The sequence below is a fragment of the Chrysochloris asiatica genome, unplaced genomic scaffold, assembly GCF_000296735.1.
Source record: "Chrysochloris asiatica unplaced genomic scaffold, ChrAsi1.0 scaffold00204, whole genome shotgun sequence".
NCBI lineage: Eukaryota > Metazoa > Chordata > Mammalia > Afrosoricida > Chrysochloridae > Chrysochloris > Chrysochloris asiatica.
In genome coordinates, this window is record NW_006408722.1 from 2540299 (window position 1) to 2556591 (window position 16293).

General features: G+C 37.3%; 1 protein-coding gene across 3 annotated transcripts in view; it reads left to right on the forward strand.

Annotated features, from left to right (window-relative positions):
* The window catches only part of PHKB (phosphorylase kinase, beta), a 309713-nt gene that overhangs the window by 245947 nt on the left and 47473 nt on the right, over positions 1 to 16293 (forward strand). For 2 of the 3 annotated variants that reach the window (XM_006872568.1, XM_006872567.1), the window contains 6 exons: positions 497 to 558; positions 640 to 802; positions 3628 to 3709; positions 5536 to 5593; positions 8124 to 8214; positions 11642 to 11844. In XM_006872568.1, the coding sequence (XP_006872630.1) occupies positions 497 to 558; positions 640 to 802; positions 3628 to 3709; positions 5536 to 5593; positions 8124 to 8214; positions 11642 to 11844 (659 nt within the window). Of the gene's footprint in view, positions 1 to 496; positions 559 to 639; positions 803 to 3627; positions 3710 to 5535; positions 5594 to 6903; positions 6995 to 8123; positions 8215 to 11641; positions 11845 to 16293 lie in introns of all 3 variants that reach the window. The other variant, XM_006872569.1, reaches the window with a different exon arrangement.

Consider the following 16293-nt stretch of genomic DNA (forward strand, 5'->3'; position numbering starts at 1 on the left):
CATCTCGATGGCACTTAACAACAACAACAGTATAGATGGCCCCAATGAGTCTGGATTGACTCTGTGGCAGTAGGTTTGGTATTTTGTTTCCTTCCAAAACAATTGCAAGTATTTTCTATAATTTTTTCCTGTTTTACAAAATAATATTATTTAACAGTCAGGTACTGCTCTGAATTATTTTAATTGCAGTCTGAAAAATAAACAATCAAATGCCCTCGATTCTAAGAACAGAAAGAAAATACAGTCCATCTTATGTTTACTTTCCCATTTATTAAGACTCATGAACTTATAGTTTAATGTGTGTGCTCTGTTTTAGGGGATTTTGTTGTATGTGAAAAACTGATTATAGAATGCTCGTTTAGGAAATTACTTAAGAGTTGTATATGTCTTTTGACTAATAAGTAAGTATTACGTACTTACAGAAAAGCATGTTCACAGATCACAGTATGGCTTAGTAAATGTAAGAGTTAAGCATTGTTTCTTAATTGCATTTCAGACACTAATATCTGGAGCTGTGGTTGAACAACTTGACTTTCTACGAATCAGTGACACAGAAGAGTGAGTATCTTTGAGTTATCTAGTTACTATGTTTCTTGAAATAGAATAAGAAGTCAGAAAACCTTCTCTTTTGATTTTCAGACTTCCAGAATTTAAGAGTTTTGAAGAACTAGAACTTCCCAAACATTCAAAAGTCAAAAGACAACGCAGCACTTCCAATGCTCCTGAACTGGAACACCAGTCAGATACCCCCATTACTGAATGGAGAAACAAACCCACGCATGAAATTCTTCAAAAACTGAATGTGAGGAGGGTCTATTCCCATATGGGTCATGTTGCCACTTCACTGGGTAATTAAAAGAACAGAAATTATTTCCTCACAGTTCTGAAGACAACCTAAGTTCAAATTCAAGGTCTTAGCATGACCATGTTCTCTCTGAAGGATCTAAGAGGAGAATCCTTCTGGTCTCTTCCTAACGTCAGGTGGTTTGCCAACAATCCTTGGCATCACTGTAATCTTTGCCTCCATCTTTACCTTGCCCTCTCCTCTGTGTGTCTCTGTTTCTCTTCTCCTGTTCTTATACAGGCGTTAGTCATATTAAATTTGTTGTTTTTGCTATTAAGTACTGTCGATTTGTTTCTGATTCATAGTGACCCTGTATAAGGTTTCTGAGGAGCGGCTGATGGGTTTGAACCGCCAGCCTTGCAACTCAAACTGACCTTGTGGTTCAGTGCTTATCCTACAGCACTACACCAGAACTCCCATACTATATTGTTGTTGTGGTTGTTAAGCGCCGTCAAGTCAGTTCCGGCTCATAGCAACCCTGTATAGGGTTCCCAAGGAGTGGCTGGGTGAGCTTGAACTCCAGCCTTGCAATTCAGACTGACCTTGCAATCCAGCACATTAACCCGCAGCACCACAACAGGACTCCATATTGGATTAGGGCTTACCTAATATGGTATGGTGTGGCAAGGAGCTCTGGTAGCATAGTGGTTAATGAATCGGGCTGTGAACCGCAAGGTCAGCAGTTCGAAACTGCCAGCTGATCCATGGGAGAAAGATGGGGCTTTCTGCTCCCGTAAAGATTTACAGCCTCAGAAACCCTGTTCAGGGTCGCTATGGGTCGGAACCGACTCGATGGCACTTAACAACAACAACGATGTGGTGTGGCACTGTGTGATAATGCACAGGACTGCAAGGTCAGTTTGAACTGCATGGTTGATGTTTCAAATTCACCAGCCACTCCTTAGAAACCCTATGCCGGTTCGCTATGTGTCAGAATAGACTCGATGGCACATAACAACAACAGCAATGTAGTATAGAGAGTTCAGGTATTGTAGTGTAGGATAAGCACTGGACCAAAAGGTCAGTTTGAACCACAAACCTACCAGCCACTCCTCGGAAACCTTATACAGGGTTACTGTAAGTCAGAACCTACTCAACAGCACTTACCAATAACAATATAGTATAGGAAGGAACTACAGCATAGTGGATTATGAGTTGGGCTGCTAACTGCAAGGTCAGCAGTTTGAATTTACCAGTTGCTATGAGGGAGAAAGATGAGACTTTCTATTCCCGTAAAGATTTACAGCTTCAGAAACCCCATACAGGGTCAGAACCAATTCGATGGCACACAACCACCACCACCACCATAAAGGAGACCAGTTAATACCACTATTGTTCAAATTTATGCACCAACCACTAAAGCCAGTGATGATGAAATTGACGAAGTCTACCAACCTACAAGGTTGGACTTGTGGTGCGGCACTGTAGGATCAGCATTGGACTGTAAACTATAAGGTTGGCAGTTCAAACCCACCAGCTGCTCCATGTAATCACTATACAGGGTCGATGTGAGTCAGAATCAATTCAGGGGCACTTAACAACAATAATACAGGGTCATTATGAGTCAGAATTGACCCTATGGCACACAACCTTTACCGATATAGTATAGGAATCCTATAGGATAAGCACTGGACTAGTAACCCCCAGGTCAGCAGTTCAAACCCACCGTCTGCACCTTGGAAACTGTATACAGTATCTGAGTTGGAACTGAGTCGACACTTAACAACAGTAACTACCACCACGGGTCAGCAGTTCAAATCCACCAGCCATTCCGCAGGACAAAGATGAGACTTTCTGCTCCCCTAACGATTTACATCCTTGGAAACCCTAATATGGGGTCTCTATGAGTCACTTAGCCAAGTCACTCTGAGTTTGGCAGAATCAAGATGAATGCTTACAGAGAACACATTCTCTGTCTGTTGTTTATCTTGTTTCTTGGGAAATTTGATTATTAAATACTGCTACCCTTTTGTGACACTGTGGGCTAAAGCATTGGACCACAAGATCGGTTTGAACCACCAGGTCAGTGGTTCAAACTCACCAGCCGCTCCTTGGAAACCACATAGAGGGTCGCTATGAATTGGAACTGACTTGATGGCACTTACCAACAACAACTCCAGTAAACCAACTTTTCTGCCCTCTATCTAAAAGACAGCATAATGCCATACTGTGCTTGGTAGTGTATTAGAGACATTTTATCTTTCCTTAATTTTATTTCAGAATATTTTCTCTTTTTATCATGTGGTTTTGTGATTAGTTGCATGACACGCAAATTCGTGAAGTATTCCATATTTTTTGGAGTCCTGGTGTGGCGCTGTGGATTAATGCACTAGACTGCAAAGTTGGTTTGAATTGCAAGTTTGGCAGTTCATGCGTACCTGTAACTCCTAGGAAACCCTATACAGAGTTGCTCAATGCCACTTAATAACAACAACAATGGGCTCCTGGTGTGGCGCACTGTAGGATCAGCACTGGACTTGGAACCACAAGGTCTGTAGTTCAAACCCACCAACTGCTCCTCGGAAACCCAATACAGGGTCGCTGTGAGTCAGAACCGACTAGAGAACACTTAACAATCATGGTAATTCTGGAGTTCTGATGTGGGTGCTTCAGGATAATGTACTGGACAACAAGATTGGTGGTTCAAATTCACCACTGCTCCTCAGAAAGCCTACACAGGGTCGCTATGAGTCTGAACAGACTTGATAGTATTTAACAATGATAACAATGATAATTCATAGAACCATTTCTTTCCCTTTACTCACAGTGCTTTATATTTTCAGGACTGCAATTGTCTGGCCAGCCAAGCCATCCTGCTAGGTATACTACTCAAAAGAGAAGGTCCCAACTTCATCACTAAGGAAGGTAAGAACACGTCTTGGAGAACATTTTAAACAACAGAACCTCTCTGTTTTGGAACATATATCAAATGTGCATAATAAATATGTACCAAATTACTACAGAGTATTTCCTTTTTTCCATTAATCCTATTTTCCCCACTATTAACTAGAAAATGTTTATTCATACCCCCTAGAATGCATGAATTTCTAAACTGCTTTCATGCTGTGATGCTTGATTGTCTCTCTGTCTGAATGGTTTTGGAGCCTGGTTTTTGCCATAACCTTTGATAGCCCCATAACTGTTTCTTGACAGTTTTTTTCCAAGACTGATACTAAATTGTTATGTCTGTAAAATTAGCTCCTTGTAGTCTACAGCTGTGATTCAGAATATTTCATGGAATTTTTATCTAAAGATAGTCATAAAAAGACATAGTTTCTGATCATATCCATGTCCACTCTGCACTAAGGATAAAACTCAGTTATCTCTGAAATCCACCTGTATATGTTGAGTTACTAATAGAAGGAATCCTTGAGTTTTATATCATGATATGCTTCTGGCCTTTTACGATACAGAAAAATAGAGTCTAACTTCAGGGACTTAATGTCTAGCTACTATAAGTTTTTGGATCATGGGAAAATCATCTATACAGAGAAGCATGTTTATTCAGCTAGAATTGGGAAAAGCAGTGTAATTAATAAAAGTGGGGTTTTTTTCTGGTGATGAACTAAATATGTTTGCTTATTCAAATTAGCTCTACTTACTTTTTACATCATTATAGCTAAGAGATAACCTTCTCAAACATTGTACATGTAACTTAAACAGTCTTAAATTTCTTAGCTGGTTAAAGGCAGAAAACTTTAAGCAAATTTCAACAAGAATCCCTCATGGTTCTAATTAGTCTTGAAACTACAATTACAAGGCAAATCCAGTTATATTGAGCATTCATTAGAATAAGAACTTTAGATAAAATAAAAGGGTGTTTTAAAATCAAACATTTCATTGGGAAACTAGAATTCTGAATGGTTATTTTAATAATGCTTTTACTATAAAAAGCATAAAATGAAAATATTGAAGACATTTTAAAAAATAATTTTTATAAATTTAGAAATATTGTTCATATTTTACTAATATAGTTAAAAGACTGATTTTTTAATGTGTAAAACATTGTATACTGAACAGCATAAGTATCTTGAATCTGAATATAGTTTTATTAGTTTGTTTTATTCAAAATGCTATCAAAATAACTTCAGAGTAAAACATAGGTCTTATTCTTGACCCTTATTTCCTTTTTAGTTTCATATGGTTAACTGACAAAACCAGTCATGAAGCCATTTCACATGTAAATTGCAATGAAAGAATGAAGGTCCAATGGTGACGTTTGATCTCTAGTACTTGTCAAAATGATCATGGCCCATGCACATGCCAGGCAGGAGTCTATGTTTTGTTGAGCAAATAAGTAATTGTGAATATTCCGAGTTAATAACATTTTTTCAGTTTGTTAATTATTTTACTTTACTCTCATTTTTTACTTTCTGCAGTAAATTAAAGGTAACAGTTCATTCATTTAAAACTTTGATTGTGTATTAATTAAGAAAACAATTTAATTTCAATAAATAAAGTATTCATCAAAATCAGACTAAGACAAACTAGTAACAAGTGCTGGGGACTTTGACTATTTATATATTTTGAGTATATATTTGAATATATCAGATAGTTCAGAACATTAATAGATATATTAACTCTAGTTAAAGCAAAATGAAAATTCAAGAAAGATCTGTTTTTAAAGGGGGATAAATGTCATACATGTAATTAAATCTTTCTTCAACAAAACTCTATTATCCAATGTTTAGGTACTGTTTCTGATCACATTGAGAGAGTCTATAGAAGAGCTGGCAGCGTAAAGCTTTGGTTAGTATTAGTGTCCTTGTCATGCTTTATTTTTGTGTTGTTATATCCTGAAGATAATGGACCAATATGAAATATTATTATTTTTGAACTCAATGGTTACAGTGCTGTGATTCTACCTTTTTTCCTGCCCCATAAGGATCTAGCTAAGGAGCTCTGGTAGCGTAGTGGTTACGAATTGGGCTGTTAATCTCATGGTCAGCAGTTCGAAACTACCAGTTGTTCCGCGGGAGAAAGATGAGGCGTTCTGCTCCCGTAAAGATTTACACCCTCGGAAACCCTGTACAGGGTCGCTGTGAGTCAGAACTGACTCCACGGCACATAACAATAACAACAACAACAAGGATCTAGCTACATTCCATTGTAGTATGATTCTTACAAGATTATTTTTTTAATGTGGTAATAAAGACCTTCATAGGGATAGAACCTGGAGAGAATTCACTAAAATAATATATCCTTAATGAATGTTTCCTACCCTGTACCTCTGTCTTAGCAACATGCTTTAGATTCTAATTGGTATTCAGGAAGCCTGGACTATCATCATAGTGTCCATGAAAAGAGATAAGTATTCATTTAATCACATAAAAAATAATAGAAAGCAGTTCTCCTCTTTTGTTTTGAATTAATCCCAGTGATTGTAATTGCTTCATGAAAACTAACTGGTTCTGCAGAGATAGTCTCTCCCCAGAGATTTAAAAACAAAACAACAACAACAACAAAACAAAGATAAATTCAAATAAAATTGTTTAAATTCACAATGTGTGGTAGGTATGCCTAAATGCATGGTACTCTGCAATTTGAAGCGAACCTAACAATTTTATTAGCAGGATCTAACAAATTTTGAAAATAAGAGTTACTTCTTTAAATTACTCATTTTCAAATTTGAAAAAAAGTTTCAAGCAATGTCATAAGAAATTCCCTTAACCTCAACGAGCCCCAGGTTTCTGGTCTGTAAAAAAAGAGGATTAGACAAAATTGTCTAATATGTTAAAATAAGATATACCATTCCTGCACAAAGGAAATAAAGTAATGATTCTGTAGTTGCATCTCTCAATTTGTCACTGTAAGAATTCTAAAAATAGTAAGGCATTCCAGCCAATAATGTTTTTTAAGACAGTAAGTTTCAAATGTGGTCTACAGACATATTTTTGGCTAAGCCAAAAATAAGTTCTTGCTTTATGTATTATACTTGGATTTTGAATAACTGATTAACTAGCAAACATTTAGAATGCTGTTATATTTAAAAGAACAAACTCATGGAAGTTTTATTTAATGTACTTTTCCCTTTTATGGCTCTCTACTGATACACCCAGGTTGGCGGTACGCTACGGGGCTGCATTTACCCAGAAATTTTCTTCCTCTATAGCCCCACACATTACTACTTTACTGGTACATGGGAAACAGGTAACATGCACAGAATTTGGAAATTCAAGTTGCTTGAAACGTGTGGTCGTATTTGCATTCTGTGAGAGTTAAATGTGTCTTCTGATCTTATAGTGTGTGGGTGAAAACTGCTCTCAAAAAAGACAGGAAATGTTTGTTTCACTAACTGTATCAGTATTGGCTCATTTGCCTACTACTTCATTCTATATTGAGATTAACGAATATAAATGCTTTTTATAGGTCATCTTCTGTAGATATCCAGAAATGCAAGAAAATTACAGCCAGTTTTATTACTTCTTAGCTTACTTTCTGTCTAAAAGTTCCACATAAACTTTTACTTTTGAGGAAAAAATCTTTTAAATGTCTTGTATATTGCATATGCAGTGCTTAAAAAAATGTGTCTGTCTACATTCTAAAGACTTTTTCAGAAATGTAAAAATAGCAGTTTGAATTCCTTTCCCCAACAATCTGGCTTTATCAAGAAAAAAATTACTAGTATTTAATTGTAGCACTGCCTAAAATTCATTACCAAGTGAGCCCCCTAATCCAGGAATTTGGTTTTCTAGGCACACACACACAAAAAATCATGTATCCTTATCCTTCCTATAGGTGTAGGTAAGGAGCTCTGGTAGCTTAGTGGTTATGAATCGGGCTGCGAACCACTGGGTCAGCAGTTCGAAACTACCAGCCGCTCTGCGGGAGAAAGATGAGGCTTTCTGCTCCCGTAAAGATTTACAGCCTCGGAAACCCTGTACAGGGTTGCTGTGAGTCGGAATCGACTCCACGACACATAACCACTACCACCACCATAGGGGTAGGTGACAAGTATTAGTGATGGACTTAATAATGAACTTGTTAATGCAAAATCAGAATATCTACCTAACTCCTCCTAGCTCCATTTTCTTTCTTTTAATCTTGACAATCACACAAATGATAGTTTTGGCACAGCCGGCTGGCAGAAATGAGTGTGAGGGATTTCTCACTAATTCTAGAGAAAGTTCAGTGTTTCTTCCAATTCTTTGGACTCAGTACTTCCTTCAAATATTATATGAGAACCCACCAACTATATTTTAAGACTTCCTAATCAGGGGCCCTATTCAACATCTTTTAGACTTGTGAATATCTGGCCTGCTCTTTTCTTTGCCCCCAGGTCGGTTGTGCGCCGTGCAGCAAGTCTTTTAAGTAAAGTAGTGGACAGCCTGGCCCCATCCATTACTAATGTTTTAGTGCAGGGCAAACAGGTAAGTATCTGCTTTGCAGACTCTCACTTGATCATAGTTCTAAGGTTTCTGGGCAGGACCTTTACTTTTAAATCTGGCAAACCTCAGTGTCATAGGCCTCTTACAATGGTGAACGATGGCTCAGGTATTTTTACTAAGGTTCCTTCCCCTGGCATGGGCCATGCTTATCCTGCTGAAAACTCTTAACACTGAGTTTTCAACTCCTATGTTAGCTGGAGGCCAGTGTAGGTGTTGATGCAGACAATGGAATGATAACACCCACTAATGTGCACCAGACAGGTTTAGGACAGGTGGAACAAAGACAGATAAATAGTGAAGGGCACACTTTCCTTCCACTCAGCATGAGATTCTCCTGCTTAGAAATGCACTGGTCTTCAGGCAGAGCCAGGGTCTGTGCATCAAAGCTGTTCCCCAGAGCCTTCCCCCTCAACTGCCTCTTTCTCATACTCACCACCCACCACCGTCAGCCCTATCACCTTCTCCTCACCAAGCCGTCTCCAGTTAGCAGTGGTCCCCCTTTTCTCTGGATTTTCCTAACAGGTCTCTAATACCTCTCACAATCAGCCCTAGAACCTAGTACTCCCAAATGTTTGTTCATCTCATGGTAGGATGTGAGCCTGAGTCTTTTCCAGTATGTGCCCCAGTGTGCCCAAGATGAAGTCTTACGTGGAGTAGGCACTTGATGAGTGTGGGTTGAGTTGATCCTTTGCATGTGGGCATGCAGAATGGAGTGTGGCTGCTCATTTTTTTTTTTTTTTTTGTCTTCTGTAAGTTCTAATTACCTGGCTAGAATGAAGCCTATTTGCTTTCCTTCTCTTATTTGGGAGTATGTGTGCTTTATTGTGTTTTTCTGACAGTTAACCTAGGAGTATAGTAAACTTTAATCATATAAAGTGCTTTGTCCCTCCTTAATGGAATCAGATCAGTATTTTTATTTCAGTGCTCTTAATTCATTAAAATTAAAATCCAGACATCCAGTTTGGGGTATGTTAGAATAGTAAGCTATTGTTCTATAATATTCAATTATAAGGAAAAACTAATTGAACTAATAAAAAATTTCTGAATACAAGTCTATTCATTTTTCATATACTACTTTCTTTGTTTTCTCCAAATTATGAAGAAATAGACATTTTTCATCCCCATTTGGCAGAAAGTAGCTTATTTAGTGCCTTTTCTCACTGGAGTACTCAGCTTCATAGTCATTTATTTTTGTCCTTAGTCAAGCTGTCTCTGAAAGAAAGTAAACTGTCTTTGGGGAGTAATTTTTCCTTGAATTTTAGTCCCCTATCGTATTTCTGAAAATATAGCTAATTCTATTACACATGAAGGAGACCTGGTGTGGTGCTGTGGGTTAATGCGCCAGACTGCAAAGCCATTTGAACTGCAAGGTCAGCAGTTCAAGCTCACCAGCTGCTCCTCGGAAACCTTATACAGGGTCGCTGTGGGTCGGAACCAACTCGTTGGCACTTCACAACAACAACATTACACATGAGCACTTAACAAGGCTTTGAAGATCTTTAAGGCCACTGACACTTGACACTGGGGACAGGATAGGTTAGAGCTGGTCAAGTCAATTCTGTACAATATTGAAAGGGGTCTTGCAGCCTGTGATTTTGATTCTGCTGCTACCCATGTTCTGGAAGCCTCTGAGCTGTCCTAAGGCTGACGATGTCTTTGCCCATCATATCACATGGCTCCCAGAGAACGTTTTCTACAGAGCTGGGTAAGACCGGGAGGCCAGCAGCTCAACTTCATGACCTAGTGTATGAAGTCCATTCACTGACTGCATTTTACCATTTTGTAACAAAGAAATGAGAATGCAGCATTCCAAGTTTGCACTAACTCAGTTATGAAGTGCCACCCTGAAAACTGAAGTAATATTGTTTCTACAAAGCACTTTCAGATCACTTCAAGCCTTCTGTTAGTTTTCTTCTTCACTCACTGCCATTTTAATAAACAGTCATTGGACTTGGAGTAACAGATTAGACTCACCTGTGTATAGGTAACCCATCGGCAGTTCTCAATTTTCTCTCTGCGTATCTCAAAATTAGTGGGAAAGACCCCATTTTCTACTCTCTCTCCTTGTCATTGAAAACACAAGTTCCTTTAATTGTGCTTTTCTTTTTCCTACCTCCTGTAACAGACAGTACACTGGAAAAAGAGAGATGTAGAGAGGTAATGAGGAGGAAGAAGAGGCTGCAACTCCTCTGGGACGTGAAATGCCAAGGGTAGACAAGACAGAGAATACAGCCAGCATATTCTTCTCGCCAGCTTCCGTGCTCTTTACTTTGATATTTCTTTGCCATTTGCCTCTGTATTTTCTTCTTTTCCAGGCCTGTGGGCAGCTTTATGTATCTTCCACAGGTGGAAGATTTATCAACAAGTATTTTAGCACTTACTAGCTACCTACCTAGCAAAAGAGCCCTGGTAATGTAGTGGGTTAAGTGTTGGGCTGTTAATCACAAGGTCAGCAGTTTAAATACACCAGCTGGTCTACAGGTAGAAGATGAGGCTTTCTGCTCCTGAAAAGATTTACAGTCTCAGAAACCCCATACAGGGTCACTATTAGTCGGAACTGACTAGCGGCAAACAGCAGCAGGTAATTAGCAAAAAGAGCCCTGATGGTGCAGTGGTTAAAGTACTTGACAGCCAACAAAAAGGTTGACAGTTCAAATCTACCCAGCCACTCCATGGAGGAGTGCAAATACCATTGCAGGAGTGCAAATACCATTGCAGCAATATTTCCATAAATATTATAGCCTGGAAAATTCTGTGGGTAGTTCTACTCTGTCACTTGGGATCGCAATGGGTCAAAATAGATTCAGTGGCATTTCCGGTTGCACAGTAGTTAAAGCACTTTGCTGCTAATCAAAAGGTAGGTGATTTGAACCCACCAACCACGCCATGGAGGATGTGTCAATAGATTTATTTTGAAGGTGTCTAGCAATATACCAAGAAAAACAGGAACTACACAGACAGTATATGTTTGAGCACCTTCCTTTGAGAAGGTTAGGGTGTTGAAGAACAAAAAGTTTCATATGTGAAACTAAAAAGAAAAAGAAAAATGTATCTGTCAAATACTAAGTGGCATAGTAATTGTGGGCAGTAAAGTAAAACTACTGAGTATATTGTAGTTTGGGGAGTTTCCATAGTAACTCAGAATAGTTTTAATAGTTACTGGCATTTCTTCCCTGCTTTTATCCACTAACCTCCACTCGCCTAACTGGGACCCTCACCTACCCTCCATCATGAACTCCAATGGGAGTCATGCTTTGAAGGCCATTTTAATAAATAGCAGCAACAGTTATTTTACCTAATTCTTTAGCTGTGTAGAATCATTTCAGCCTGCCAGTCATTCTGCTTTGATTTTTGTTTTTTTCTTTTCCATAGCTAGGAGATTTTTACAATGAAATTCTGCCACTTATAGGTAACTCTGGGTGCCTTTGGGCATGAAGAAGAGGTTATCTCTAATCCTTTGTCTCCAAGAGTGATTAAGAACATTATCTATTATAAGTGTAACACCCATGATGAGAGAGAAGCAGTCATCCAGCAGGAACTGGTCATCCATATTGGCTGGATCATCTCCAATAATCCTGAGTTGTTCAGTGGCATGCTGAAAATACGAATTGGGTGAGTAAAGTACTATTCATTTGCATAAAGAAAATTGTTCTGTTGTCATCTAACAGACTTGGTCATTCTTGAGTACAATGTGGCCCCAGATCAAGTGGATCCTTGGGAAAGTGTATCTCTCCCCTGGTGTGACACTGTGGGTTAATGCATTAAACTGCAAAGTTGGTTTCAACTGTAATGTCCGTGGTTCAAGCTCACCAGCCACTCCTTGGAAACCGTATACATCGTTGCTGTGGGCCAGAACTGACTCCACTGCACTTAACAACAACAATCTCTCCCCTTAGCCATTGAGTGGAAGCCTTAAATCTTCCTCCTGTCTATTTAACTCCCAAGTTAGAATGAAGTCATTCTGTTCACTAGCAAAATCAAACTCCTAAGCTTTAAACAGCTGCCTCATGTAAAACACTAATACTTGTCAATATTTCTCTAAATGAAATTGGATAACCCATAAGAGAAGAATGACTGTCAGTGAAAGTGGGTACCAGGAGGACATAATCAGATAAAAATTTGGTACATAATAATGAATATTCTGCATAAGTTTTTACCAAACTGTTAATTAATCATTGAAATTATGAGAGTTCTTTTTGGAGAAGAAATTAAAAATAAGGCGTTGGTGATCTTGAATTTTCTTAATCAAGAATTCTTTGAGGCAGTGTGGTTTAACCATTCTCTGGCATCCAACAGAATGAGTTCCAGTTGACGATCATTTATCAACTGGGCAAATTACTGAACCACTCTAGTCTCAATAGTGCCAACCTCATTGTTTATGTGAAAAACATTGACTTATATGTTTAAAATGCCTCCCACAACTTTAATAAAGTATAGATGGTTCTTCTGTTGTTGGTTTTTGTTTTGTTTTTAAATATCTGCACTGTCTTATGTGAATATCTTCTAATTGTAAAAGAGTCAAATAATATCTGAACATATAGAATAACATGGCCAATAACTGGAAGTGTTCGTGTTTGCAAAGAATATGTATTGTTTGTTGGGTACAAATGTATGAGTATAAATAAGCATATATGTAGCTTACTGACTGTGTAATTATATTTTAGTATCTTTACTCTTTCTGTTCTACTTAATCCATGATTACTGGTAAAAGTCCTTTAAAATCCTTATTATAATTGTAAATTTGCTACTCCACCTTGCATTTTTATCATTTTTGATACATATATTTTGAAACTTTGTTTTCTCCACATGATTTCGTTACATTTTTCAATATATCTTCCTTTTTGTCATTCATTGTTTTTCTCCTTAATTTTTGAACTTTTTTTTTGAAAACTGTGAACACAGAGACCATTGCTCAAGTCCGTTTCCACTCCTAGTGACACAATAGGACAGAAGAGACTTGCTCCATAGCTTTTTCCAAGGCTGTAAATCTTTACCGAAGCAGTCAGTGAGTTCCAACCACTAACCTTTCAGTTAGCAGCCTGGCACTTAACCCATTGTGCCACCAGGACTTTTTAGAAATGTGGAACGTCTATAAAATTATAGAAAATAGCATAATAAAGCCCATGAGCCCATAATGTCATCCAACTTCAATAATATTATCTTATCACCAATCTTACTTCACCCATACCTCAACCTACTACCTACTTCCATGTCTCCCTCTAGCTAATTTCAAGGCAAATCAATCATATCATAGAAATCATAACTATTTCAGTGTGTATCTCTAAGATACTGTTATTTAAGTATATACCTATAGTATCATTATCATGTATAATTAATCATTGAATTTAATTTGTTTAATTATCCTTTTGCCACACTTGTTTTTTTTTCTGTCATTATTAACCTATTATACCATCTTTCATCCATTTACACTATTTCTTTATTAAGTGATACTGTAAGACAGCAACAACAGCATATTTATTTTTAATCTAATGTGAGGTTCTCTCTTTTAATAGAAACATTCTATTTCATACTTAATATCATTTCTTTTATATTTTCACTTATTCCTGCTATCTTATTTTGTTTTCTTTCTGTCATGCTTTCTTGTTACTTTTCTCATTTCCTGTGTATTGTTGGGTTGATTTCTCTTACTTTTGACTTCTTAATGTTAACTTTGCACATAAACATGAAGCACTTTCTAAATAATTATGATTGCCCATTTATTCCTTCAAAAATTACATATAAAAAACTCTTAGCTTATTTGACAGTATCTGTTATATACAATTTACTTTTTTTTTTTTTTTTTCGGTAATTCTCAATATAGGAATTTGCTATACTCATATAAAGATGTTGTTGTTAAGTGCAGTTTAATCAGTTACAAAACATAGCGACCTTCTATAGGATTTCTAAGGAGCAGCTGGTAAGTTTGAACCACCAACCTTGTTGTAAGCAGTCCAATGCTTATCTTATAGTGCCACACCAGGACTCCTATACAAGTGTATAATTTACTTAAACTGTTTTTTTTTCTAATAAACATCTTAGTTGTTTCCAGTGTTTCACTATTTCACACAAATCTGCAATAAAGACTCTTATAAAACCTATCTTTATATACAGTATTAGTAATAGTTTAAATAATTACATATAGTGTAAGTATATAAAGATAGGTTTTACAGCAGTTTTTATTGGAGACTTGTGTGAAATAGTGAAACACTGGGAACAACCTAGATGTCCCTTAGTAGGAAATAGTTTAAGTAAATTATATTACAGCCGTGCAGAAAAATACTGTGTAGCTGTTACCAGGACCAAGATGAAATTCTCTGTATTGACACTTGTAACTCCAAGATAAATTAAGTGATAAGAGTTAAGATGAAATTTTTTGTTCCTTTTTATTTTTAATAAAAGAACAGTAATATTACTGTGCATATTTTACTGTATGTGTGAAAAGATACCTTAAAATATACATATATCAAATTAATTTCAGTTATTGTCTCTTGGCCACCAGTCATCTATCAATTTGTCATGCTTTGGTGCCTTCTGATGTTGTTGTGAGGCTGGCAGCTGTGCCAGTGGTATTTTAAATACCAACAGAGCCAACCATGATGGGCATGTTTCAGCAGTGTCTAGACTAAGACAGGCATGAAAGAAGGAAAGGTGAACATTTCTGAAAATCTTATGAATAGCAAGTGCCAGAAGATGAGCCCATCAAGGCACTCAAAGTATGCATGGGGAGGAGCTGCCTCTTCAAGGTAGAGTTGACCTTAGTGATGTGGATGAAACAAAGCTTTCAGGACCTGCATGATGATAGATATCTGAGGCCATTTTGAACCTGATAGTCATATTGCTTGCTATGCTAGTAAAGACACATTGAAGAGGACTAACATTCATCATCAAAAAGAATATCTCAAAATCTGTCTGATAGGGTAATCATTTACCTATAAGGAAGATCCGTTAATACCACTATTATTCAACTTTATGCATCAATGACTAAAGCTAATGATGATGAAATTGAAAAATTCTACCACCTTCTTCAATCTGAAATTGATCAAACATGTAAAGATGAATTGTTAATTACAGTTGATTGGAATGTGAAAGTTGGATAAAAAGAGGAAGGATTAGAATTTTGGAAGGCCAATGATTTATTCACTGTAAGTACTTGTTTTTAACAACATAAAAGGTAACTGTACATGTGGAACTCAACAGATGGAATACACAGAAGTCAAATTGACTGCATCTGAGGATAGAAACAATGGAGAAGTTCAATATCATCATCAGCTAAAATAAGGCCAGGGGCCAACTGTGCAACAGACCACCAATTGCTTGTATGCAAGTTCAAACTGAAGCAGAAGAAAAGTAAACCAAGTCCATGAGAGCCAAACCTTGAAAATATTCCACCTGAATTTAAAGACTATCTCAAAAACAGGTTTGACACATTACACACTAATGTACCCAAAGAGTTGTGAGATGACATTATACAGGAAGAAAGCAAAAGGTCGTTAAAAAGATAGGAAAGAAAAGACAAAACTGGATGTCAGGACAGACTCTGAAACTTGCTCTTGAGAGTAGAGACACTAAAGGGAATAGAAGAAATGAAGTAAAAGAGCTAAACAGAAAATTTCAAAGGGCAACTCAACAAGACAGAGTCAAGTATTCTAAGGAAATGTGCAAAGACCTGGATTACAAAATCCAAAAGAGAAAAAACACACTCAACATGTCTCAAGCTGAAAGAACTGAAAAAAAAAAAAATTTCAAGCCTTGGGTTGTAATATTGAAGGATTCTATAGGCAAAATATTGAGTGATGCTGGGAACATCAAAAAAAGATGGCAAAACAACAATGAGATATCATCTGACACTAACAATAACAGCAAAGATAAAAAATGTTGAGGACAATAAATGCTGGCGGGGATGCGGAGAGACTGGGACACTCCTGCATTGCTGGTGGTACTGCAAAATGGTACTGCAAACGGAAAGCAATATGGTGCTTCCTCAGAAGGTTGAAAATAGAAATCCCATTCGATCCAGCAATTCCTCTACTTGGTATTTACCCACAAGAAAAACGAGCCACA